Source organism: Prionailurus bengalensis, chromosome E3, assembly GCF_016509475.1.
Source record: "Prionailurus bengalensis isolate Pbe53 chromosome E3, Fcat_Pben_1.1_paternal_pri, whole genome shotgun sequence".
Classification (NCBI taxonomy): Eukaryota; Metazoa; Chordata; class Mammalia; order Carnivora; family Felidae; genus Prionailurus; species Prionailurus bengalensis.
The window spans coordinates 28,721,565-28,749,011 of NC_057357.1; the positions used below are offsets into that span (position 1 = coordinate 28,721,565).

The window sequence follows — 27,447 nt, forward strand, 5'->3', positions numbered from 1 at the left end:
CTGAGTGACATGGGAACCGGTGGAGGCTTCAGCGAGGAGGCATCATGATCCCACTTTTAACGGGTTTTAACGGGTCCTTCTGGCCACGGGGTGGAAGATGGGCTACAGCACATGAGCAGGGGTGGAGGGCAAGGGCAGAAGCAGGGAGAGTGGTGAAGAGCCTACTGTAATACCCTGGACAAGAGGCAAGGCTGGTTAGACCCTCCTGCCACAATAAACTGAGTGTGTGAGTGTGTGTGCATATGTGCAAGCAGGTGTGTGCACGCACGTGTGCACATGCAGGCATGAGCGTGCGTGCAGATGTGCACTAGAACGTGTGTGTGAATGTGTGTGCACTTGTGCATACACATGAGTGTGCACGCACACGTCTGTGGCTGCACGTTTGTGGTACGTGTGGTATGCTAAGGGTGTGCGTTTGTATGACTGCAGGGGTGTGCGTGAGCGTGCGGTGTAATGCACGTGTGTGCTTGTGTGACGGCACGTGTGTGTGTGCATGTGCACGTGTGTGGGGCAAGGACTGTGAGAGAGAAGGACAGCTCCACGCTTACCCACAGTGACCTCTGCATGAGTCGCCAACAGGAAAGGCTGGCTCTGTCGGGGTTCACCAATTCCACGCAGACTCGGGCTGGGCCCTGCCCAGGGACATATCTCCCCTCCTGTGTTGCCAGGATAAACCTCACTGTGCCCCAGGGTCATCTGCTGGCGGTTGTTGGTGCAGTGGGGGCAGGGAAGTCCTCTCTGCTCTCTGCCCTCCTTGGGGAGCTGTCAAAGGTGGAGGGATCGGTGACCATCAAGGTGAGGCTGCCCCCTGCCTGTCACAATGTCCCTCCCCCCGCCTCCCTCCCGGTCCCCCCCACTCCTTTCCCCTCCTCCCCTCTCCTGCTCACTCCTCTCTGCTCCTCCCCGCTCCTCCTACTTCCCCCAAGTCGCTCCTACCTCCATCCCTACCTGCCTTTTGATGGCCGAAGTGAGTTGTCTTTTAGGGTTCCGTGGCTTACGTGCCCCAGGAGGCCTGGGTCCAGAACACATCCGTGGTCGAGAATGTGTGCTTCAGGCAGGAGCTGGACCCGATGTGGCTGGAGAGGGTCCTGGAGGCCTGTGCCCTGTGGCCAGACGTGTGCAGCTTCCCTGCAGGGGTCCACACCAAAGTTGGGGAGCAGGTGAGGGTCTCGGGGCCTTCTTGTGGCAGGAAGGCATCAGAGCTCTGGGCCATTTGTCTCCCTGGCATGTGGGCCGTGTGGTGGGAGGGACAAAGAGGACACAAGGAAGCAGCAAAGCGGGACAGACGAAGCGAGTTTAGTTCAGGGCCAAACATGTAATAAATGCTCAAAAATAGTTGTTAACGAGTGAATGATTGAAAATAGACACCAAGGCAGAGACCTGTGGCAGGGTTTGGAGGCGAGGGCTCTCAGCGACTAGGAGTGAGGAGACCTGGGCTCCTGTCCTGCCCTGCCCTGCTTTTCTGGGTGACATTGGTCAAATAGCTTTTCCTTTCTGGGCTTCACCAAAGGGTCTGGGGCAGAGATGTCCAATAGACAGGATATATGTATCTGGAACTACAGATAGGGCAGGGGTCAGCAAACGATGACCCACAGGTCAAGTCCAGTCCGTCACGTGTTTTTGTAAATGAGGTCTTATGGGAATACAGTGACGCCCATTCATTTAATGGCGGTCCATGGCTGCTTTTGCATGACAGGAGCAGAGACCAGGGTTAACATAGTTACTGTCTGGCCCCTTACAGAAAAAGTTTGCTAGCCTCCGGATTAGGCAGTTGAGAGTGAAAAACTAGGAGCTGCCATTAAGGAAATGAGTGGGTTTCCAGAGAGAAGAGGAAAGGGCCCAGGACAGGGTCTGGAGGAGTCCCTGTGTGGCCTGAGCCGTAAAGAGCGGCTGACAAGGAGTGTCCAGGGAGGAGGATGGGTGTCCCGGAGGCCAAGGGAGGGTGTGTTCCAGAAAGAAGGAGTACTTGCTGCCCTCCCTCTGTGACCAGCTGTCACATCCTTAACCAGACATGTGCGCTCCCAAAACTTGCCCACCCCCATCCCTGGTGATGGGAGCTGCATCCCTCCAGAGCTCGGATCCCAAACCTTGGTATCATTCTTGGTTCCCCTCTCTTTCATACACCCATACATCTAATCCATCAGCAAATCCTGTTGAGTCCACCTTCAAAGAGGACCCAGAGTGTCCTGGCATCATCCACCATCAATTCCCCCCTACGTGGCTGCCCTGCTTTCTTCTGTCGTCACGCCTGATAGCTTAAGCCCAGTGCAGCAGCCAAAGGGATTCTGTTCATGCCTAAGTCAGACCTCATCCTTTCTCTGCTTGGGAATCTTCCAAGGTCTTCCCATCTCTCTCAGAGTCAAAGCCAAAGTCCTGATAGTCCGCAACAAGTCTTCTCAAGGTTTGGCCCCACTCATCTCTCCAGCCCCATCCTATCATGCTCCCCCTTTCCTGTTTCACTCCAGCCACATGGATCTCCATATGTTCATTACACACCCAAAGCATGCTCCCACCCTGAGGTGCTCTTCTCTCTGCCGGGGATCCACGTGGTTCATCCCTCACTCCCATCGGGTCTCAACCCAAACGTCCCCTTAGTGGAGAGGCTTTACCTGACTGCGACCCCCAGCACAGCAACCCTGTTCATGCTGGTACAACATACACGCTAATTCTGCTTAATTCTTCATAGCACATAACATCTTCTGATAGGTGATAGATTTGACTTGTTTGTTTATTAATTACATGTCTCCCAGCCTACCCTCATTAGAGTGCAAGATCCATGAGAGCAGGGACTGGGTTTTGTTCATTATGGTATCCCCAGAGCCTAGGACACTGGGTGTAGTAGCCATGTGGAACATATGAGTGGAGTGGAGTGGGAGAAAGGAAGAGAAAAAGAAAAGAAAAGGAGAGAGAGGAAGGAAGGAAAGAAAGAAAGAGAAATAGAAAGAAAGAGGAAGAAAAAGAAAGAAAGAAGAAAGAAAGAAAGAAAGAAAGAAAGAAAGAAAGAGAAAATAAGGTTGGGCAACCAGAGAAATGACTGGTGTCCTGAGGAAGGCAGTATCATACGGTGGAGAAGCGAGAACAGAAGCCAGACTCAAGGAGAAGTGAGCCGGAGGAGAGAAGGTCACTTCCCCCAGGCAGCTTGGCTGGAAGGGGACAGGCGATGCTGGGTGGAGGCTGGTGGGGACGCTGGTTCGAGAGCAAGTGTTCGAACCCGGGAGCTGGCCCTCACTCTGATGAGCATGACGTCCACCCAGGCCCCTGTTCCTCTCCTGTGGCCACAGGGCATGAATCTCTCCGGGGGCCAGAAGCAGCGACTGAGCCTGGCCCGGGCCGTGTACAGGAAGGCCGCTGTGTATCTGCTGGATGACCCCCTGGCGGCCCTGGATGCCCACGTCGGCCAGCAGGTCTTCAACCAGGTCATTGGGCCCGACGGGCTGCTCCAGGGAACAGTACGTTTGGGAAAACGTGTCAGAGTTCACAGGGCAAAGGCAGGGGAAGTCCTAACCCAAGCGCTCTCCTCAAGTCCAGTTTCCTCTTTATAGTGGTCAGCTTTTGCTCTGACAATGCTGCCTAACAAACACCCCCCCCCCCCCGATCCCTGTGGCTTGCGACAGCAGTTATTTCTTGCTCATGGGTCCACGGTTAAACTACTCCAGCCGTACCTCAGGTCACCAGCCAGGTTCAGGCTGTGTCTTCTTGTTTCAAGACACAGGTTGAAGGAGCCCCTCTATTTCTCCACCGGAACATAGAAAGAGAGGGCGGGAGGGCAAGAAGGGGAGCTCCTCCCACACACAGTCCCAGGACGCTGCCTGCCCCTGAGCCCCCAGCTCTGGATGACTGGTCAAACACACCAGTGTAACCTCTACCCCTTCTTTTCCCAGACACGGATTCTCGTGACCCACGCACTCCATGTCCTGCCCCAGGCTGATTGGATCGTGGTGCTGGAAGACGGAGCCATTGCAGAGATGGGTTCCTACCAGGAGCTTCTACGCAGGAAGGGGGCCCTAGTGGGCCTTCTGGATGCATCCAGAAGGCCAGGAGATAGAGGAGACGGAGGTACGGGCTGGGCTTTGCTGGTTCTCTGTTGCCGGGATCCTGCCCCGCCTTGAGGAGAAGCCTCCAAGGATCCCACGGGCATGCCTGGAAGGCTCTGGCCACACCCTTCCTGGGAGCCCAGGCCTGGAAGCAGACAGCTCTCTGGAGAGGCCACCCAACCCCCCAGTTAGAGCGAGCGACACCTTCTGTGAGCCAAGGAGAGTGCTGAGTTCATTGGATCTGTCTTATGAGGCATGTGCCCTTTTGGTTGCCATTTTACTAATGAACAAACTGGGGCAAAGGCAAGTACTTTTTCTGAGGTCACGACATTAGAACTTGGGTGTGTTCAAATCTGGAGTGTTCGAGTCCTAACTGCTGCAGAGGCTGAGCAAATGGTCATTTGGTGGCTAGAGGCCAGAAGGCCCACGACACGCCAGCTAGGGCTTCTAATAACCAGAAAATACCATGCCTTCTGGAAAACCGATAACGCGTTGGAAGTGACGTCACCGATCCAAGCTCACCCATGGTGGGTGATAAGAACCCCCGTGGCACCTCACATACATGAGCTCATTTAATCATCGTGGTGCCTCTGTGAGGTCAGTGCTGTAATTATGTCCATTTAACAGGTGAGAAAACTGAGGCCCAGAAGTGAAGGAACTAGCCCAAGTTTACATGGCTTATAGGTGGCAGTGCTGGGATTTGAACCCAAGCAACTTGACTCCAGAGCATGTGCTTTTTCATCAGTAGGCTGTAGGCTGCTCCCCCGCCCCCGGCTCTCCCCCAACCCCCACCACCATGGAAAAGCAAGGACCCACAGCCAGGTGCCCCCAGAAAAGGCTCTGCCTTTTCTGAAAACATCTGTTGCACAGAACAGGGGCTCACCCTGGTAAAAGTCCTAAGCGTCAACTCGCAGTATCATCATCCTGGAGCTCGAAGATGGGGCCTGCCCAACCTGGAAGATGGTCAGAGGCAGGCTCCTTCCTGAGGAAGGTGACCCCTGAGGTTGGGTGCGAGTTGCCTAGAAAAGAACATTCCAGGTACAAGAAACTGCTCATGCAAGGCTGTCGGGGGACACCGGAGAGGTTTGCCTTGTGCAGTGTTTGCTACTGTTTTCCAGCCCCAAGTTCATAGCAGGTGCGCAATTATGTTTGCTAAGTGAATGAGCGCACGAATGAGTGATTCAGTGAGTAATGGTCCCAGAAGAACCCAGGGAGGATTGAGAGACGTTGCAGGAGCCAGATCATGGGAAACATTTGCTCAGACAAGTTAAGGCCATGCAGCCAGTGGGTGTCAATGCCCGCGTTTGGACCCCGATTACTGGCCCCCCCATCACACGACAAGACTTCTTTGACCTTGCAGAAACAGAACTCACGACTGATGCCAAGGACCCCAGAGACCCTGCCGGAAGTGGGAGGCCCGAGGGTGGACCCGAGAGGTGAGTCTGCCGCGGTGCTGAGCGTGGGGAGGGCGCGGGCTGAGGCTGCAAAAGCATTTCTGGGTCAGCACCCGCAGCGCGGGCAGGTCAGGGCGGCCAGAACCATTCTGGACCTCACAGCTGCTGAGTGCCCCCTCTGGGGGCCAGACCAGCCGAAAGCTGTTTGATCTTCAATGGGCCAAAGTGGTTAAGTCCTCATGTGGCCAGTTCATAGCAGGACCAGTTTGCCCTCAAATATGATGAATGCCCTAAAGTTTGTTAGGTTGTCTCATTGCCAGAGAGGGGCAGGGCTGGTGCCAGAGAAAGATCCTCGCCATAGCTGTTAACGATGTGCCCAGCCCTGTCGTTCGTCATGCTTTTTCAGGCTTGCTACCCAAAGGGCTTGAGTCTACACGCGTGGGATCACTTGTTACAGGCCAGAACACACGCGTGGGGGTTCACCAGGAGGCCTGCTGTCCCCTCGTCCCCAGCCCCTTCTAGACAGGCCATAGCTGGACTCATTGTGGGGCTGTGTGCAGCCCTGGAACATTGCCACCTGGTACTCGCCCTTTTTATGGAAAGTGACTTTGTCAACAGCAGACCACTGGGCAGTGGACACAGTGCGAGCTTAGGTGACAGTTGTTGGGGGGCTCCTGGTCCCTGGGGAATGTAGAGGCTGAGCACAGCTCCTCTCCATGCCAGGTAGCCACCCCGAGCCCTCCTGGGTCTTACACTGGGCAATCCCACTTGTCCTCACTGTGCACAATAATCCCAAGATCAGATAGATGATATAGGCAGGTAGGCAGAGAGAGAGAGATACATAGATGGATATATAGATAGATGACAGATTGATGAATGATGGATGAGTAGATGATTGATTGGTAGCTAGACAGACCGACATAGACTAACCCCATTTTGCAGCTGAGGAAACTGAGGCACAGACAGGATACGTCAGCTGCCCACGGTTTCACAGTCACCAGATGGCAATTCACATTTAAGTTTAAGGCAGCCCCCTCATCCACAGACGAAAGGAAGATACAAGAAGTCCTCAACATATGAATTGCACAAAACTGACCCTCTTCCAAGGTGGACTAACAGATCTGAGGGTAAACAGCAGGGGCAAAATGACCGTAGCAATGCTTAGGCCAAAAGGAAAACTCTGCAAAACAGGTCCCAAAGTTGAGTAAATAAGTTCATTCAATGAAACAGCATCGGGAGAACAGGCTTGCTCGCCTCTGGGGAAGGAGATGGCATTTAGCTGGGCACCGTGGAGGGAGGACGGAGCGCGATGCCCTCTGGTGCTCCATATGCTGGTTGTATGAGTGAGCGAAGGAATGAATGAATGAAGAGTGTATGTCAGAGGTCACCGGCTCCCAGTGGCCATGAGGGTTGGGTGCGCACACACCCCCTGGACAGAGACGGTGACTTGTCTTCATTTCCTCTCAGTGACAGGTCCATGAAGTTGTTGGTCTCTGAGAAGGACAGAGCCGCTTCAGAGGCCCAGCCAGGGGCTCCCCTGGATGATCCAGAGTGGGCAGGATGGTCAACAGGAGAGGATGGCATCCAGTATGGCAGGGTAACCCCCAGCTGCTCCCTCTCCTCTACGTGCACTGCTACAGCTACGCAATCCCCGGGGCCCAAGACCTCCCATCAGATACAGTGCTGGGCAGGGAGGCGGGGCGGGGGGGAGACTCACTTTACTGGACGTCTACTGTGTGCCACGTTGGACTCTGGACACTTCACGTTTCTTAATGCTCACAACCACCCCAAAATTAGATAGTGACAGCTCCATTTTAGAAATGAAGAAACTGAGGTCTTAAAGAGTTTGTCTGCGTTCTCAGAGCTAGCCAGGGACTTAAATCTAGGTTGCTCAGAGCAAGCAACCTGGGACTTAAATCTAGGTCAGTCAGAATCTAAAGTTTGTACTATTTCTTTTCTTTTATGATGCTTTGTCCACCCCTCCTTTCACCTACCTACTTTTTCATTCCTCTGTCTGCCTACTTTTCCATTCATTCACCACCCACCCCATCCATCCTACTCACCCATCCAGCCACCTACCCATCTACTCACTCATCTATCCATCTCACCTACCCTCTCACCCATTCACTCATCCAGCCATTCATCCATCCACCTACCACCCATCCATCCACCCACTTATCCACTCACCCATCCATCTACCCATCTTCCATCTATTCATCCTTCCACCCATTTATCCACCCATCCACCCACCCATCCATCTACCCATCTTCCGTCCATCCATTCATCCATCCACTTATCCACCCACCCATCCATCTACCCACCTTCCATCTATCTACTCATCCACCCACTTATCCATCTATCCATCCATCCACCCACTTATCCACCCATCCATCTACTCACCTTCCATCTATCCACCCATCCACCCACCCATCCATCCACCCAACTTCCATCTGTCCACTCATCCACCCACTTATCCATCTATCCATCCATCCACCCACTTAACCATCCAGAATCCATCCATCCACTCATCTGTTCATCTGCTCTTCTATAGACTCACTCATTTATTTATCCATCCACCCATCTACCCTTTCGTTCACTCAACTACCCATCATCCCACCCAACCATTCACCTACTCATCCACCCAAAAAACATTTACAGAACCCCCACTACATGCAGGCAATGTCTCTACTTTGGTGGATGTTGCACACTAGTGGGGGGAGACAGTCAGCAAATAATTAGGCTAATGGGCAAGGTAATATCAAATAATGATAAAAAAATAAAGAAGGGACATGAGATGGAGACCAACCAACTGAGGGTCATGAGCCTGCTTGGATTAAGATGCCCTAATGGGTAATGCTCGAGCTGAGCCCTAAAGTAAGGAACCAGCAGCTGACAGAGGAGGAGGGAGAGCATTCCAGGCAGAGGGAACAGCAGGTGCAAAGGCTCTGAGGTGGGAAGGAGTTTGGGGCACCAGAGAAAAGAAAGAAATCCCATGAGACCAGCAGATAGTGAGTAGGAGGTAAGGTCAGAGAGACAGACTAGAAGGTGAGAATTTCTTCTGAGAGCAAGAGAAAGCCATGAGCAGGCCAGCAACAGCAAGATAGGGTCAGGATGATGTTTCCAGAAGTTCACTCTGGCTGCAGCCAGGTGAAGAACTTCAGATTCGTGGCAGCTGGACCTTAGCAGGTGTCTTAACCTCTTTGTGCCTTTCTTTCCTTATCCGTCAGGTGGGAGTTATGATGGGGGTAGAGACACATGCCTGTCCTATAGTATGTGTTCAATAAATCACTCCAAAGCCAGAAAGTGCCACAGCTTTAAAGCTCCCACTGGCCTTTGGAGGGTTCTGCAGAGGAAGGGGGTCTTGAGGCTAGGTGGGGCCTGTAGGAGAGCTGGTGCTCCAGGTGGTAGCAACCAAGAGAGCACAGGTAAGGTCTGCACCGTGATTCCATCTGCCCTGTTGAGAACCTCACCTGGTCTTTTCTTCTTTCCTTTCCCTCTGGGGCCTCTCTCTGCCCCCATCCGCCCTACCTGTGCTACAGGTGAGGGCCACCATGCACCTGACCTACCTACGGGCTGTGGGTGCCCCACTGTGCCTCTATGCACTGTTCCTCTTCCTCTGCCAGCAAGTGGCCTCCTTCTGCCGTGGCTACTGGCTGAGCCTGTGGGCCGACGACCCCACTGTGGACGGGCGACAGACCCAGGCGGCTCTGCGTGGCTGGATCTTCGGGCTCCTGGGCTGCCTCCAAGGTACCCCTCGCCCGCCTTCCTCACCCTCCACCCTCCCGGCCCCATCTGAGGTGTTCAGGGCTCCCTGGCCTGCCCATCCCTGTCCTTTCTGGACAGCTGTGCAAACATCCTGGGCCCAAGCGCAGACCTGCATCCTTTAGATAAGGCTGGAAGGAGTGGGGGGCAGGACACATCCCTCCTTTCCTGGGATCTTCAGAGTCTGTGCCAGACTCCTCAGCAAGTGCAGAACCTTGGCCCCCAGATGTTGGGGTAGCTGAGGACTTGGGTGGACACAGACCAACTGCAGTGGTTTGGATGGGCCAGAGACAGTTTGCCCCACCTCAGAAACGGAGTGAAGTCAGCCCCATTCCAGGCACATAGATGGGCATTGAGAGAAAGGGGGTATATTAGTTTCCTAGGGCTGACAGAAATTACCACAAACTTGGTAGCTTAGAACAACAGACACTTCATCTCTCAGCGTCCTGAAGGCAGCAGCCCAAAGACAAGCTGTCGGCAGGAGTGGTTCCTCCTGGAGGCTTTGAGGGAGCGACAGTCCCATGCCTGTCTCCTAGCTTCTGTTGGGGGTCTCCAATCCTTGGCTTGCATATGCCCCCATTCTGTGCCTCTGCCTTCATATCACCTTCGTCTCTGTCTCCGGATGTCTTCTCTTCTTGTAAGGACGGGAGCTATTTAGAAGGCATCCTAAATCCAGGGTGTTACCACCTTAAGATCTTTCACTGAAAACGGCCACAAAGACCGTGTTTCCAAATAAGGTCACATTCCGAGATTCCTGATGGACAAGAGTTTGCAGGGTGGGGAGGCACACTGTTCAACCCACTGCAGGGTGGTTCCATCAGGGGACACTCAGGATGGCCAAAGCATAAGATGGCCATCATGGGGTAGTTGGGGGAGGGGGGTCTCGGCTCTCACACTCTGACACCCGCTCTCTCCCCAGCCATTGGGCTGTTTGCGTCCATGGCCATGGTGCTTCTGGCAGGAATCCGGGCATCCAGACTGCTTTTCCAGAGGCTTCTGTGGGATGTGGCACAGTGTCCCATCGGCTTCTTTGAGCGGACGCCCATCGGGAACTTGCTGAATCGCTTCTCTAAGGAAACAGACACAGTAGATGTGGACATCCCAGACAAACTCCGGTCCTTGCTGATTTATGCCTTTGGACTGCTGGAGGTCAGCCTGGTGGTGACGGTGACCACCCCTCTGGCTATTGTCGCCTTCCTGCCGTTGCTGGTCCTCTATGCTGGGTTTCAGGTACGGAGAGACTGGGGAGGCCCCTGGGGCCAGCTCGGGTCACCTCAGCTAGTCTCTTGTCTCTGGACGGGATTCAGCGTAAGAGGCTCTGCACAGTGGAAGAATCCCTAGAAGAATTCCCAGAGGCAGAGACACCACAGTTTACTTCTAACACCTACACTCAACACTGTCTCCCGAATGTCCGTGTCTAAGTTCTTAATATCTTACATTTTGTCCTGCTGCTGCTGAAATCAGCTTCCCGTTCTCCAATTATCTAGAAACCAAGGAGGCATTGCAAGGTCTCCAAGTGTTGTATTAGGTTGGACTCTTTCAGTTGCCAGAGGTGGAGACCAAATGAAATTAGCTTAAACAAAAGGACAGAAATTAACGTCTTACGTCCCTAAAGCGCAAGGAGCCGGTTCTCACCAGGATGCAGTCACTCTCTCCATATCTTTGCTCAGGGGGTCTCAAAGTGCCATCTCAGACCAGCAGCGTCAGGACCACCTGGGAGCTAGTGAGAAATGCATGTTCTCAGGCCCCACCCAGGAACTACTGACTCTCAAGTCACAGTAGAAATGGAGCCCAGAAATGTGGGTTTCAGCAAACCCTCCAGATAATTCTGATGCATACTAATGTTTAAAAACCACTGGCTTTAGCTCTGCGTGGCCTGATTTTGGACGCACTGTCTTTCTAGGGTCTGATGGGTCTGATGGCCCCTGACAACCCTATACTCACAGCATCCCACCTCAGCAAGTCCAACCCAAAGTAACTTTTACTCCAGCTCCACAATCATAGGTCAGTCCCAGGGAAGATTTGATTGGTCTGTTTGGGGGCCCGTGTTCATCCCTGAGCGAATCACAGTGACTAGAGGGTTAGCACACTCTGACTGGCTAGGCTGCGTGAGGCTACGTCCTCCGTGATCGGGTCCCACGTTTGAACTCTACCCTCCACCTCCACCCCAGGTAATTAGAAATAGAAGAGAAAAAAAACACGGTAGTCAGACAAAAACCACAGCCACCACTGTCTTCTCCATGTCTTCTTGACCTGGGGAGGGACAGCTTAAGGGTCGGGCGGAGGTGGATTTGAATCCGGGCCCTGCCACTTGCTTGCTGGAGAGGCCTGCACCAGCCACTTGATCCCTCTGGGCCTCAGGTTTTCTCACCTGTAAACTGTGAAGGACACCAGTGCCTACCTCACATTAATAAATACTGTTTGTAAAGAGGCTGGCACACAGCCTGGCTGGCTGTTCAGCAGATGCATATCCTTCTGGCTGGCACACAGCTTGTGGCGTCAGAGCAAATAACCCCACGGATCATTTGGGGATTGTTATGTTCCCAGCACCAGGCAGGTAACCTCCAGTTAAGTGAGCGGATTCCACTTGGCCGACTGCCTTCCTTGTCCTTTATGGTTTTGTTCCCACAATGACTGGCCCTAAGTGAAGCAGTTGGCTTTAGGGCTGGGAATGAGACATTCACACTAGATGAGTGGTTTCTCAGTCCTGGCTGTACGTTAGAATCGCCCAGAAGGTTTTTGAAAATTACCAAGGCCAAGGTGGTACCACCAGAGATTCTGATTTAATAGCTCTGGGATGGGGCACTGGAGGGTTTTGCAGCTTCCTGGCTTCTTCTTTTTTACTTTTTTTCATGTTTTTTTTTTTTTTTTTTTTTTTTTGAAGGAGAGAGAGGCAGTATGAACAGGGGAGGGGCAGAGAGAGAGATAGGGAGACACAGAATTAGAAGCAGGCTCCAGGCTCTGAGCTGTCAGCACAGAGCCTGACGCAGGGCTTGAACTCGTGAACCAGTAGATCATGACCTGAGCCAAAACCGGGTGCTTAACTGACGGAGCCACCCAGGCGGCCCTCTGGGTTCTTCTTAAAAAGAACCATGTAACTCTGATTCTGCAGGGAAAATAGAGCCCAGAGAGGGAACTCAACTAGCCCAAGGTCCCACAGCAAGCTGGTAACAGAGCCTGGTCTGAAACCCTGTACTTGAGGCTCCCTGTGCGTCTCAAACTACCTCTCTGTGTCTGTGACTTCTCCCCTCCCCACCTGTCCCGCTTCAGAGCCTGTACGTGGCCAGCTTATGCCAGCTCAGACGCCTCGAGTCAGCCAGGCACTCGTTCGTGTGTTCCCACATGGCCGACACGTTCCAGGGCATCACAGTGGTCAGAGCCTTCCAGGCCCAGTGCCCCTTTGTGGCTCAGAATGACATGCACGTGGATGAAAGCCAGAGAGTCAGTTTCCCGCGGCTGGTGGCTGACAGGTAGGAAAAGCATGGGGGCGGGCAAGACCCTGCAAGACATCTGTGTTCCCAGAGAGTGAGACGTAGGGTGACGCTATGTGGCCAGAGAGATCCAGCGGCCTGCCCAAAGTCACACAGCAAGTCAGGGATAAAGCTGAAGCTATACCCCGTGGGTGCACTTGGCTCGTACCGTGAGCAGATGGAGTCTGGCCTGAGGAGTCCTCAGCAGCAGGTGGACAGGAAGTACAGATGTCAGCAGAAGGGAAGCCTCTGTTGCCAGGCCGCTGGACCAGCCTCTGTTGCCTTGGTGATAGAGCAGCTACGTAAGCATCCTCAGCCTCTTTTCATTACTAAGTAAGAATACTCAGGCTTTGAGCACAGACAGGGGCTCAAATCCCAGCTCTGCGACTTACCAGCTGGGTGACTTTGGGCAGGTTTCATACCTCTCTGAGCCTCGTTTGTCAAGGGGGATGTCATTTATGGGGTGGCTATGAGGATTAAATAAATACACTCAGAGCTAATGCTTGTAACATGCTTACTATATGCTCAGCACGGTACTGAGAGCTCTACATGGATTTGTTCTTTTAGTCCTAAAAACAACTCATGAGGCCAAGACTGTTTTATGGATGATGAATCTTAGGCACAGAGAGATTTAGGAACTTGCCCAGGGCCGCACAGTGAATGTGGTGGAGTAAGGATCTGAATCCAGGTAATCTGGTGCCACAGTGTGGAGAGGGCCAAGCACACAGTAGGTGCTCAATAAATGTGAATTCCTTTCTCCTTTATGCCCCAGGTCCCTGGCCAGCTGAGGCTATCAGGCCATGTAGCTGTGGGCAGCATCTCAATCCCATAAGCCTTCTGGGCGACCTGCCCTGCCTCTTCCTGGGGTCCTAGCCCAAGGAGGAAAGACCTTATGAACATTTAGAAAGCACCCGCGATGTGAAGGCCCGGTGATTTCCATGGTCTGTGTGGCAGATCTCATTTAATCCTCTCATCTGTAAGGAGCCGGATTTTACTTCATTCCACAGATGGGTAAACTGGGCTTTCAAGAACAAAGGGACTCTCCCAAGATCAGCTGTCTAGGAAGCAACTTATGTATTCATTTGCTGGTTGGTTTGTTGAAAACCACCATAACCTAGTGGAAAAAGTTCATGCTCCCTGGTATGCATCAGGGTGATGTGGCTTCTAAGAATTTCATGTGTGTGGACTCTGGCAAGTACCTAACTCTTCTGAGCCCCAGTGTCCTCATCTGTCAAATGGGGACAACAATACCCCGCTTGGTGGGGTTGTTAGGACTAGATTCTCCATGTAGTAAAGCCCAGAGATCCCTGAAGACAGATTCTTAAATTGGATCACTGTGTCCCCAGCACCTGCAGCAGACATGACACACAGTAGGTGGTCAATATGTTTGTTGAATGAATGAATGAATGAATGAATGAATGTTGGAGTAGGAATGCAAGAGAAGGAGGTACCTATTTATCCACTCAGTTTATTATTCATTGAGCACCTACTACGTGCTGGGTCCTGTGCTAAGTACTGGGGACAGTCATGAACGAGACAGAGCTGCCGCCCTCACGGAGCTCACAATCTACTGATGGAGACTGATGGTCAAGGACTGATTAAATCGTTTAATTATTAAGAGTGGTAAGTGTTATGAAGGAAGTTTTGAGCGATGTGTTAGAGAGAAAGGGAGGAACAGGCCAGGAAGGCTTTTGGAGAAGGTGACGTTCAACCCAACCTGTGCATGAAGATGATATTGGCTGTATGAAGATGGAGGTCAGGTCCAGGCAGGGGGACCCCAAGAGATACAGCCGGGCATAGCCCAGGGACGGAAAATTGGCACCATGGCAAAACTTTACTTGAGCACCTACTGTGTGCCAGGCTCTGAGCTGGGCACAGGTAAGACAAAAGCGTCAACTTCCCCCACCCACTGAGCTTGGGTGGGGCCTGGAGTGTGGAGGAGACCATTGCTGGGACCCCTGTGGGACTCAACTTGGTACAATGACCAGTCCTTGTGCCCAGAGAAACAAGTCCTGCAGACAAGGCCCTCCCCCCGCCCTGCTCTTACCTGCCTCTCCTTGCAGGTGGCTGGCTACCAACCTGGAGCTCCTGGGGAACGTGCTGGTGTTGGCAGCCGCCATGTGTGCTGTGCTGAGCAAGGCCCACCTTAGCGCCGGCCTCGTGGGCTTCTCTGTTTCTGCTGCCCTCCAGGTACACCTGCCTCCCAAGACAGACCCCTGCCAGTCGGACCTTCAAGGACCCAAGTCCAAACCACCAACCAGTGAGGAAAATATAGAGGCTTAGCTGGGGTGACCTTCCTGGACCTTGGGCAAGAGTCTTCCCTCGCAGAGCCTCAGTGTGCTTATCTGGAAAATGGGGCAGTAATCTCTTCACTTCAGACATTGTAGAGCCTAGTTGAAATAAGGTATATAGAGTCCATTTCCAGGGTAGTGCTAAATTTTGTTAACTATTAATAATAATATGTCATGTCAGGTCATGATATCTATGAAGGAAAAAATATATATGCAAGTAGCACTCTTCCACTGAATTGTTCTAACAGCTTTATAAATATTAACCCATTTAATTCTGCCCACAACCCCATCGGGGATACTATTATTATCCTCATTTCACATTGAGGCAAAATGATGGGAAATCAGGGGAGAGAAACTCTCAGAATGGAAGTCAGTGGGCCTGAGCCCTGCTGGGTGTCCTTGCGAGAGCCATACACCCTCTCTGGTCCTCTCATCCCACCTGTATCAAGATGGGTTGGACAAGCTCCTTTCTACTCTGCATACTCCAGTTCTACTGGAGGAAGGTCCTGGTGACGACAGTCAAAGCCCATCCCCTTACCTGTCCCCACTTCTGCCTCCCGCCCCTGCCTCAGGGGGGCTGATGCAAGCCTGCGATGTCTTCCCCCCCAGGTGACCCAGACACTGCAGTGGGCTGTTCGCAGCTGGACAGACCTGGAGAGCAGCATCGTGTCGGTAGAGCGGATGAAGGACTATGTCCAGACACCCAAGGAGGTGATGGGTGGAAGATGGGGACGGGGGTGTGGACCCAGGTCTATGCCTGCTACGGGCTTTAGAGCCCCTGCCACTGAGGGCTGGGGTTGCAGCCAGGGCGACAGTAATGGTTAAGAGCGTGGGGTCTGGAGCCAGGAGAAATCCTGGGTCCTTTGCTTCTTCACTTGGGCAAAGCAGGTCATTCTTCTGAGTGACAGGGGACCATAGGTAACAGCAGTGCAGTAGCAGTAGAACAGCAACATGACGGCCACATCACAGACACATCACAGCAACGTTCTAGGCACATCACAGCAAGATGACAATAACGGAAGAGTGACATGGCAAGGTAACAGTGCGGGTGTACTGGGGGGTCAGGTGAGATCCCACGAGAAAGCACTTAGTGTCAGGCACACCGTAGACAGGCCCTACACGCCCACGGCTCTGATGGGCCCCCTTTCACCTCGAGGGGTCGAGGACCTATTCAAGGTCACAGGAAGAGCACACAGCAGCTAACGACCCCCTAGTGCACAATCTTGCCCTCCTCACAAAGACAAAGGGGAGAATACTATTCTACCCCTTCTAGAGGAAGACAGAATCTTATTTGACAATTAATAGTGGCTAATAATAATAATAAAGATAGAGTAGCCAATACCATCATTATTTTTATAATCTCAGAGGTCACCTGTTTATAGCTCTGCTATGTTCCAATGCCCCCAACGACTCTGTAAGATAGCGGTAAATATGCGCATTTTACAGAAGAGGAAACTGAAGCTCAAAGAGAGAGCGGCTCCTCTGACCCTGTGCCCCTCTCCCGTCCCAGGCACCCTGGAGGCTACCCACCTGTGCAGACCGGTCCCCCTGGCCTCACGGGGGGCAGATCGAGTTCCGGGACTTTGGGCTGAGATACAGACCTGAGCTCCCACTGGCCGTTCGGGGTGTGTCCTTCAAGATCCAAGCCGGAGAGAAGGTGAGCGACTCTGGCCCGTCTTCCTCCTCCTGGGGGCCAGGCCCAGGGTGGGCAGTGCCTGGGGTCTAGGCCCTGAGCACCAAATGCTTCCTCCACACCCGACTTCAGGCCCTCCACTCTGAAGACCCACCACGCCCTAACTGAAAGGATCATCTCCCCCAGGCCTGCCGCCATCTTGGCGAATGCCACCACCCACCCACCTTGGTGTCCTGGGTAAGGAGGCGTCTCTCCGACCGCCTTCTTTCTCTTTGCCTCCGACGTGAGTGCTGTGGCAGAGTGCTGGATGTTCCGCATACGCGATCCAGTCTGCACGGGCTCAGTTCCTGGCTTTGCCATGGCTGACCCTGGGCAGGTCACTTCATGTCTTGACCTCAGTTTTTCCATCTGTAAAATGGAAATAACAATGTCAATCTCACAGAGCTCTTGTGAAGTTTCGGTGACTTAACACATATAAACTGCTGGGAACGGTGCCTGGCACATAGCAAGAGCTGCAGAAGCATTTGCCCAGGGTTTTAGCAATTATCAGGTGAACCTTTACTCTGACAACAACCCTACGAAGAAGTGCTCGTATTGTCCCATTTTACAGATGCTTAGGAAACATTTCCCACTTGCATTTCCTTCCTGCCTCCTCCTAGACTGCTCCAGGCCCCCGGTTGAGCCCCCAGCCTCCCATTTAGTCACCTCCAGTCTGTTTTCCGTGATCTTTATTTGGGCATGACATTCCCCTGCTTGAGACCTTCCCCCTGCTCCCAGCTTCCCTTACAGTAAAGCCCAAACTCTTGAGCTTAGCATTCAAGGCTCTGCCCAGCTCTTCATTCATTGCCCTGCCAGGGCTCAGCCAATACTTGGGGAGTACTGCCTCACGGGGCCAGGTAGGCACCTGGTGCTGCCCTCAGGGGGTTTACCTGGCATCTTCCCCTTCCCCAAACTCCTGCTTATCCTTCAAGGTTCCACTCAAGTATCACCTCCACCATGAAGCCTGCTCTGATTACCCTGTTGACTTCTATCCCAGGCGGCTTCACGTCCAGAGTCTGATTATAGAGGGGGCTTTTTCATCACAGTGTATTCAAATTAAGTTTGCTCAGTTGCATTATTTCCAAGACCAGACAGTGAGCCCTGTAGAGCAAGGGTTCCTTAATTTCTCTATTCCTCATGCCTAGAAGAGTTGGCTGTCATACAGTGGGTAACACGATTCATTTACTTTTTTTGTTGTTTATTTATTTTTGAGAGAGAGAGAGAGATTGAACGTGGAAGAAGGGCAGAGAGAGAGGGGGCTACAGGGTCTAAAGCAGGCTCTGTGCTGACAGCAGCGAGCCTAGAGCCAGGCTTGATATCATGAACCGTGAGATCACGACCTGAGCCAAAGTTGGACACTTAACCAACTGAGCCACCCAGATGGCCCATATTTCATTCACTTCTTAAACATATAGTGTTGAGCCTCCAGCGAGTGTTGGACATTGAGAATGCAGCAGTAAATGCTGAGGGCAGATGGGGGCAGGAACAATGATGGGCAGATGGACGGAAGGATGGAAAAACGGGAGGGTGGGGGTATAGCAGGAAGTGTGGGTGAGTGGACAGAAAGATGGGAGAGGTGAGTCACAAAGGGGAGAAGATAGAGAACTATGTACAGAAAGAAGGCTGGATGGAATGGGTGGACATATGGAAAGGTGGACAGATGGACAAATGCTCAAAGGATAATGGATAGATGGATGTATCTTGGATGCAGGGGAAACACCTCGCAGAGATGCCCAGGGACCCTCCGGGCTTCTGGGCAGACGTGGTCAGAACGAGCCTTGCCCTCCCATCCCCTGGCAGGTGGGCATCGTTGGCAGGACAGGGGCCGGGAAGTCCTCCCTGGCCGGGGGCCTCCTGCGGCTCCTGGAGGCGGCCGAGGGTGGGATTTGGATCGACGGGGTCCCCATCACCCACGTAGGGCTTCACACGCTGCGGTCCAGGATCACCATCATCCCCCAGGTGAGGCCCGGGGCATAAGGTGGGCAGAAGTGGGAGGCGTGGCTGGGCCCGGCTCTGACCCACTGCCCCTTACGGCCAGGACCCCACCCTGTTCCCTGGCTCGCTTCGGATGAATCTGGACATGCTGCAGGAGCACCCGGACCAAGCCGTCTGGGAGGCCTTGGACACGGTGCAGCTCAGAGCCCTGGTGGCCAGCCTGCCTGGCCAGCTGCAGTATGAGTGTGCTGACCAAGGTTGCAACCTGAGGTAGGCTTGCCCCACCACGACCAGGGCCTGGGAGGAGCTGCGTGGAGAGGTGAGTGTGGCTGAGGCTCCCTGCACTGCCCTGTCCCCAGGGTAACATGCCCTGGAAGTCTGCCTCCCCCACGGGACTGCCAGCTTCATTCTGTTAGTACTCACAGGATGAACCCCGTCCCTTATCAGCAATTCTGAACTCCAACACAGTCTCTGAATATCCAGTTTTGTCTTCCTCAATTCGGTTCCTCAATTTATTTGGGTGACAAAACCCAACCCTTACTGACACAAGGCTACTTATAGTCTATTTATCCCTCTCAACATTTCTTTTGCTACGAAAGCATCGTGTTTGATGTGGGCACGAATTCGACTCTCACTGTGGGTTCTAAGTAACATATGGTATACGTTTCTTTCTGAAGAACTTTTAGGGGTGCCTGGGTGGCTCAGTTGGTTGAGCGTCTGACTCTTGGTTTCAGCTCAAGTCATGATCCCAGGGTCATGGGATTGAGGCCTGTACCACGCTCCGTGTTGAGTGTGGATCCTGCTTAAGATTCTCTCTTTCGCTCACCTCCCCCCCCCACTGCCCCTCTCCCCCACTCGTGCTCTGGCTCTCTCTCAAAAAGAAAAAAAAAAAAGAAATTTTAGTTGTGGTAAAATACACCTAACATAAAATTTAGCATCAAAAAAAATTTTTTAATGTTTATTTATTTTTGAGAGAGACAGAGCGTGAGTGGGGGGAGGGGTAGAGAGAGAGGGAGACACAGACTCCAAAGCAGGCTCCAGGCTCTGAGCTGTCAGTACAGAGCCCGATCCAGGGCTCAAGCTTATGAACTGCGAGATAGTGACCTGAGCCAAAGTCGGATGCTTAACCGACTGAGCCACCCAGGTGCCCCAACCATTTTTTTTTTCTTTACTAGAATACATTCATCTTTACTCATAAATACTGGAAAATAGGGTCTACTTCTTTTTGTTTTTTTTTTTTTTTTACTTTGCATCCAAGTTAGTTAGCATACAGTGCAACAATGATTTCAGTAGATTCCTTAATGCTCCCTACCCATTTAGCCCAACCCCCCCACCCCTCCAGTAACCCTCTGTTTGTTCTCCATTTTTAAGAGTCTCTTATGTTTTGTCCCCTTCCCTGTTTTTATCTTATTTTTGCTTCCCTTCCCTTATGTTCATCTGTTTTGTATCTTAAATTCCTCATATGAGTGAAGTCACATGATATTTGTCTTTCTCTGACTAATTTTGCTTAGCATAATACCCTCTGGTTCCATCGACGTAGTTATAAATGGCCAACCATTTTTTAATGTACAATTCGTAGTGTTAAATACATTCACATAATTATGTGACCCATTTCCAGAACTTTTCCATCTCGCAAAACTGAAACTCTGTACCCATGAAAAAACAATTCTAGGAGCAACTGGGTGGCTCAGTTGGTCGAGTGTCCAACTTCAGCTCAGGTCATGATGTCCCACTTCATGAGTTCAAGCCCCATGTCAGACTCCCTGCTGTCAGCTCAGAGCCTGCTTGGGATCTCTCTGTCCCTTTCTCTCTCTGCCCTTTCTCTGCTCACACACACTCTCTCTCTCAAAAGGAAAATAAGCCTTAAAAAATTCTATTTTCCCCTGCCCACAACCTCCAGCAACCCCAATTCTGCTTCCTGTTTCTATGACTTTGACTACTCTGGGTACCTCATTTAAGGGGAGTATTACAGTATTCGCCTTTTGTGACTGGCTCATTTCATTCAGCATAATGCCCTCAAGGCTCATCAGTATTGCAGCATGTGCCAGAATTCCCTTCCTTTTTAAGGCTGAATACTATTCCATTGTAGGGACGGACCACATTTTTCTTGCCCATTCCTTCACGGATGGACGCTTGCGTGCCTTTTTGAAAACAAAGACGTTCTGGATCCTAAAACCCCATCTGCCCCCAGAGGTGTAAGAGGCTGTGGGTGGCAGCCTCATCAGAGCTTCTGCTCACTAGAGAAGCAGTGTAGCTTGGTGGCTGAGAGTTTAGACACGCGTCAAATCCAGCCTCCCCCAGTTACCAGCTCTAGGACCTTGGGCAAGTTCATCTTCTCTGCCCAAGAAAGAAGTGAGTGAAAAGAGAACTACAGTGAGTATCTCCTTCCTGTTCGAGGATTGACTTATACGTGTTAAGTTGCAAACACAGTGCCTGGATGGAGGGAAAAATAATGTTTCCCTGTAAACCTCAGAGAGGCCTCCTCACGAATCCCCTTCTGCAGGATTGGCTTATGAGGCTTGAAAGTTGCCCCGGGGTCACCCAGCTCGCCAGGGGCGTGGCCTTAGCGGGTCCTGGTTCCCCAGAGACGCTGCTGGAAGGCTTCACTGTGAGAAGGAAGACCGCCCCAGACAGCCTTGGGTCTCCAGGGTCAGGGGTGTCACGGACTGTGTGACCTTCAGTTGCAACTGTGTGCTGTGTGCTGGGGCCTTACTCTGTGACAAGCACACTGCTAAGCACTGTTATCGGGCTTATTTTGTCCCTGCACCCTGATAAGTCACAAGACTCATTGGCACAGTAACTACCTTTGCGGTCACCGTGAGACGTGAGTCAAGACATGCACAGGCACGTAGGCTATGTCTGGCACAAGATAAAGAACACTGAGTAGAAGTGGAAATAGCCATTTCACTTGGGGAGAGGAACTGAGGCACGGGGGTTTGAATGTCTTGCCTGGAGTCTCCCTGCTCAAAAAATGGCGGGAAGGGGATTCCTGCCAGCTCTGTGGACTGGGGACCCTCGTGAAGGAGTGTGTGTACCTGCCCCACTAACTTCTGCAGCTGTCGGGGGATCCGTTCGTGGGCAGGCCCTGCAAGTCCTGAGATGCAGGTAGAGAAACGTCGGGCCTGACCGTCCCACTCCTTCCCAGTGTGGGCCAGAAGCAGCTCCTGTGTCTGGCACGTGCCCTTCTCCGGAAAACCCAGATCCTCATCCTGGACGAGGCCACAGCCGCCGTGGACCCGGGGACGGAGCTCCAGATGCAGGCCGCCCTCAGGAGCTCGTTTGCCCAGTGCACAGTGCTGGTCATTGCCCACCGCCTGCGCTCTGTGATGGACTGCGCCAGGTAAGCACCCCTCCCCGAGTAGCCCCGCCCCCACGGGCGTAGAGGAAGGCATCAGGGTTTAGAGCCGCACGGGCGCTGGAATGGGTTATCACGTGCGCACTGTACAGGTGGCAAAACTGATGCCCAGCAGGGAGGAGATGAGCCCAAGAACATGTGCCCGGAAGATGTTTCCAACCTAGCTGTCAGGGTCAGGAAACCGCAGGGAAGGCCGGACTTTGCCAGAGCAGACGTGCTGGGCTTTCACTGGTGCAAGCGCTCGGGCGGGTTGGGCCGGTAAGGGCTCCTCGTTGCCCTCTCTCCTGCAGGGTGCTGGTCATGGACAAGGGGCAGGTGGCAGAGAGTGGCAGCCCGGTCCAGCTGCTGGCCCAGAAGGGCCTGTTTCACAGGCTGGCACAGGAGTCAGGCCTAGTCTGAGCCCTCTGCCCTCGCCTCGCCAACCCGGAGAGACTGCTGTGCCTTGGAGGTACAGGTGACCCAGGGGTCGTCAGTGGCACCTCAGTATTGGATCTAGACCCCTCTGATCTCTGGGAGGAAAATGGCAGAGAAAATGGCCGATCATCACAAACCCAGGAGGACACAGCAACACCCAGGTTGGCCTGATGAGGGCTCATCCCGCCGCATCCACCTCGGAGGGGCTCCCTGTGCTGCCCGCCCGCTGGCCTCACCTGAGGACCTTAGAAACCTGCACATGTCTGGGCTCCACCGCAGACCAAAGAAATCAGCATCTCTGGGGCTGGGGGGCCGGGACCGTGGTGTGTGTGTGCCTTTTACAAACCACCCCCTCAATTCTGAGATGGTTGTCGAGTGACAAGCCACGACAAGAATCCAGAAAGTTCCTGCGTAGCTTTACTCTGTTTCCCCCACTAGTAACATCTTGAAAAACGATAGTATAATATCATAACCAGGATGTTGATAGTGGTACAATCGGCCGATCTTGTTCAGATTTCCCGCTTTTACGTGGATGTGTGTGTGTATGTGTGTGTGCGCACGCGCATTTCTACGGAGGCTCCTGCACCTACCCCCACCAGACGGGATGCTGAACGTTTCCATTACCTCAGGAACCCCTCTGCTTGCTTTCGTAACCATACCCACCTCCCTCCGCCCACAACTGCTGACGCGTTCTCCATTTTGGTACCTATTTTTATTTTATTTATCTTGAGAGAGAGAGCACGAGCAGGGGAGGGACAGGAGAGGGAGAGAGAGAGAGAATCCCAAGCAGGCCCCACGCTGCCAGCGCAGAGCCCGACGCGGGGCTCAAACTCATGAACCACAAGATCGTGATCTGAGCCAAAACCAAGAGTCAGACGCTTAACCGGCTGAGCCACTCAGGCGCCCCTTGGGACGTATTTTCAAAGCTTCTGGAGTATTCCACACCTCTTGGTGCCCCCCTACCCTCGGAGATGAGCCCCTAGGAGTGTCTTATCTGAACTGTCGCACCAGCCACACAACCCACACCAAGAGCAGACCGTCCCGGGAATGAGCACATGCACAGTGCTCACTTTCAACTCCATAAATAGGGTTCACGGAGCCAGCCCCCCCAGACTCCCACTGAGAGAACTCCTCACCGCACACTTTCTCCGTTTGTTGAAGACCAAATTCCAGCTCCCCAGGGGAGTCCCAATGGTGGTTGGGACGTCCAGAGCAGCCAGAGGCCTGGATGGGGATGGTTCAGGGCTCGCTTTCGTGAGGGGGAGTCACCACACGCTGTGCTGCTCGGGCCGGTTTCCCACAGCACTCGGAAATCGGATACAGGGCTCCTAAAACTGGCTTCAGGTACCAGGCAAGGGGGACAAGAGTCTAAAATAGGCCAGCCTGAGGCCACACAGGCATATAGCTGTGAAGGGCAGCCTGAGAAAGGAATCAAGTCCCTGGACCAGAACTTGAGGCCAGCCCCACGGTTCTTTAGTGACCTCACGGCACGGCTGCAGAGGTGAGCTGGGCACCAAATGCACGCCCGATCGATGTTCACTATAGTCGGCAATCCTGTTCTATCTGAGGACCTCTGTGGGTCCTCCAGGGGGTAAAGGCTTTACACACTAGGATCTTTTTAACCACATCACTCTTTAAAAAATGTTTATTTTGAGAGAGAGAGAGAGAGAGAGAGAGAGTGCTGGGGAGGGGCAGAGGGGGAGAGAGCATCTTAAGCGGGGTGCAGGCTCAGCATGGAGTCCAATGTGGCTCTCCATCCCATGACCCTGAGATCATGACCTGAGCCGAAATTAAGAGTCAGGTGCCAGGTGCCCTTTAACTGCATCACTGTTGACAGGTGGGCTGATAATTCTGTGTTGGGATGGACGTTCAGCAGCAGCCCTGTACTCTTTACTAGAGGCCAATAGCACTGTCACCTCCAGTTGTGACAGAAATGTCTCTAGATGCTGCCACTGTCCCCCAGGGGATCAATCACCTGGTGAGAGGCACTGGGCCTACCCGACCCGTGGTTAATCCGCTGAGACGTGGACAATGGCTGTGCTGGTACATCAAGGGGGGCCTGTGGACACCCACCTGCTTGCTGGGACCGGGAGCCCGCCCTGTCCCAGCCCGGTCACAGGGACTTTCAGCTGGTCCATTCAACATAGGGTTTTCAGCCCAGAGTAAACCAAAGCTAGATCTAACGGCAGTGCCTACCTCCCTCTGTCAAGGGGCGGCCAGAAGCTCCTGTCGCCTTACAAGTAGAGTGGGAGGTCTGCGTCCCTCGCCTGCCCCTGGTCATGCCTACAAGGGGCCGGCCCCACCATCACTAGCACCTCCCAGCTCTGTTTTATAAACGAGGAAACTGAGGCTCAGTGAGTTCACATGACCTGCCAATGTCGCCCAGCTTGTAAGTGGCCGAGTGGGGGCTCTGCTCCTGGGTCTATTTACCACCACAGCCCAGGACGTGGCGTGGGGGGCGTCTGCCCAACTTTGAAGCAGAGGAAGGGACCAGACACAGCACTTTCCATTTCTCTACTTGGAACGGAGCCCCCCGATGTCCGGGCAGAGCAACCGCAGGCCAAAGAGGCAGCCGCTGTGTGTTTGGCAAACTCACTGAGGGTCATTTGAAGGCTTCTTTCATGGAGGGAGGTGGTTGGCCAGCAGGCGGAGCGTGCGCCCGGGGAGCCAGCGCTAATGAGGCTGTTGTTGGGCCCACACCACGGCTTCCTGGAGACTGGCCTGCAAGGGCCACCCAGGCCATCCGTCCCCCTGCCACAGGCTCGGGGGAGGGGGGGCACACAGATGCAGGAAAAGCCATGTACAGACCGTCTGTGGTCAGTGTCGGTCTCAGTAGGTCCCTTACCTTCACCTGTGTCCCCTCCTGTCACTGCAAACGCTTACCAAGCCCTGCCCCAATGCCTGCCGCAGCCTTCTAGGGAACCCTTACAACGGGAGGAGGAAGGTCCCATCATTATCCCCTTACTAGGATGCTTTGAGGATGCCCCTTTTACAGATGAGAAAACGGAGATAGCATAAGGAGGGATCCGAACCCAGGTGGCCGGGCTCCAGAGCTCATGTCCTATCCACTGTACCACACTGCCTCTCGCACACTTCGTTAGCTCTAAAACACCAGCTGGCTGCTAGTTGAATTCCACTCTGGTATCCCACCAGAAGCGAAGGAAAGGGCTCCTTTCCTTTTTTTTTTTTTTTTTCCCTCTTGGTTTATTTATTTATTTTGAGAGAAAGAGAGCGAGCGAGCGCACAAGTGGGGCAGGGGCAGAGAGGGAGAGAGAACTCCAAGCAGACTCCACGCGGTCAGCACAGAGCCCAACTCAGGGCTCGAACTCATGAGCTGTGAGATCCTGACCTGAGCTGAGATCAAGAGTCGGATGCTGAACCAACTGAGCCCCCTAGGTGCCCCAGGGCCCCCCTTTCCTTCTCGAGGTAAGGGATTTGTTCATGTGTCTTCACTGTGTCTCCCAGCACCTGGCATGGTGTGCAGCAAACAAGAGTGCTCAGTAAGTGACAACTGCGTGACTGGATGGATGGATGGACGGATGGATGGACGGACGGATGGATGGACGGGTGGATGGACAAAGCAATGAATCCTACATCATCATGTAGGATGGTGTCCCGAGGGCCGGCTATGGTGCTGGGTGCTTTACCTGGATCTTTTTCCATCCCCACACCCACCTGGCCTGGTGGACATAATGATCCCAGCTGTACCAAGGAAGAAACCACAGGTGCCGAAAGGCAAGTTCTCGAGTCCCCGATGACTTCGCACTTGGCTCAGGGCCCGGCACAGAGGGCTTGTCCTGGATCAGAGAACCCAGTCACTTGGATACATGCTACATGCCCGTGGTGGGCCATTCATCAGGGAATAAACAGATCAACCCCCTGCTCTCACAGAGCAGCCACTGTACCACCACCAGGGGAGGGGCCAGCAAGAGGCAAGACCCTCTTGGTCTTGCATCCTTGGGCCTGCATCCTGCACCCTGGAACACCAGCAGAGTGTGACTTGTGGCTGGAGAGGCCAGTGAGGTGGCCAGAAGGGAGCTGCGGGCAGAGGTCATGGGAAGCCAGATTATGTGGGGTGTCTGGGTGCCGAGATGGGGACCGCAGGAGGGTTGTGATGTGATTTTTTTACAGACTTGCTGCAGGGAGGGGGCGGCCAGGGCAAAAGCAGGGAAACCACTGAGGTGGTAGCTGTCACAGGAACACGAGAGAGAGACCAGCGTGGCAGGAATGGGAGGGAAGAGAAGCGGTCTGATTGGGAGTGTTTTTCTGGAATGAGCTGCAGGACCCGCACGGGGTGTGAGAATGAACGGCGGACAAGAGCTCAACACTGGGAGGCACCACGTCCACTGCCCGCTCCCCTCTGGCCCAGGGGTCCCTTCCCGTGTGAGCAACGCTCCCCACTGAGCCCAGGGCCTGGCACACGGCAGGTGCCATCTCCCTCCACGTTAGGAAAGCACTCACCCGTACCATACCTGGACGAGCAGGCGCCCCTGCCCCAACCCTGGCGCTTCTGGCTTCCACCTTCTTCAGGGTTAATGCGGCTTGCGGCCTTCTCTTCGTAAAGCAGAAGGAGCTCTGACTCAGGCCTGGGACCCTCTGGAGTCCCAGTTGTCTCACAAAGCACACCCGTAGGCACACGCTCAGATACCTGTTTAACAGACCCGGCTTGGGGTTTTAGTGATTCAGGGTCAGGCTCCACAGAGACAGGAGACAGGAGCACACCTCCCTTCTCAGACCGACACCCCCCCACCCGTGCCCCGAGCCGGCACGTATAAATACCTCCTTCCAATGGTAACACCCTGTCGGGAGCCCTGTACTGAACACTCAGGCTTCAGTCCCTAAACGCAACGACGTGCAAGGCAAAGGTGTCAGTCCAGGGACAGCAATCTCGGAGGGAAGACCGGCAGGGTCGGGAAGCTCCCTCTGCACATTTACTTGGTGCGCGGTTTTAGGGTGCAGCAGGAATGGCCTGCTCCCCAACTACAGGGAATTCTTCACCATCGAAACTCGTCCAATTCAAACTCAGAAACCGAACATGCCAGCCTCACTCACACACTATCCAAACCCCAGAAAACATGCGAGTGACTGCAGGGAGAGGTACTGCTCTCCCTTACGCGCCC

General features: G+C 53.4%; 1 protein-coding gene across 1 annotated transcript in view; it reads left to right on the forward strand.

Moving 5' to 3' along the window:
• Positions 1–22,788, forward strand: part of ABCC6 (ATP binding cassette subfamily C member 6) — a 52,005-nt gene extending 29,217 nt beyond the window's left edge. Inside the window, exons 16-31 of the mRNA XM_043560444.1 lie at positions 669–795; positions 984–1,160; positions 3,282–3,449; positions 3,882–4,056; positions 5,395–5,470; positions 6,896–7,025; positions 8,968–9,175; positions 10,110–10,420; positions 12,461–12,660; positions 14,724–14,850; positions 15,561–15,662; positions 16,462–16,608; positions 18,424–18,582; positions 18,662–18,828; positions 21,704–21,898; positions 22,204–22,788. Coding sequence (XP_043416379.1) covers positions 669–795; positions 984–1,160; positions 3,282–3,449; positions 3,882–4,056; positions 5,395–5,470; positions 6,896–7,025; positions 8,968–9,175; positions 10,110–10,420; positions 12,461–12,660; positions 14,724–14,850; positions 15,561–15,662; positions 16,462–16,608; positions 18,424–18,582; positions 18,662–18,828; positions 21,704–21,898; positions 22,204–22,312 — 2,578 coding nt within the window. The 3' untranslated portion in view covers positions 22,313–22,788. The remainder of the gene's footprint in view (positions 1–668; positions 796–983; positions 1,161–3,281; positions 3,450–3,881; positions 4,057–5,394; positions 5,471–6,895; positions 7,026–8,967; positions 9,176–10,109; positions 10,421–12,460; positions 12,661–14,723; positions 14,851–15,560; positions 15,663–16,461; positions 16,609–18,423; positions 18,583–18,661; positions 18,829–21,703; positions 21,899–22,203) is intronic.
• Positions 22,789–27,447: the final 4,659 nt, after the last annotated feature.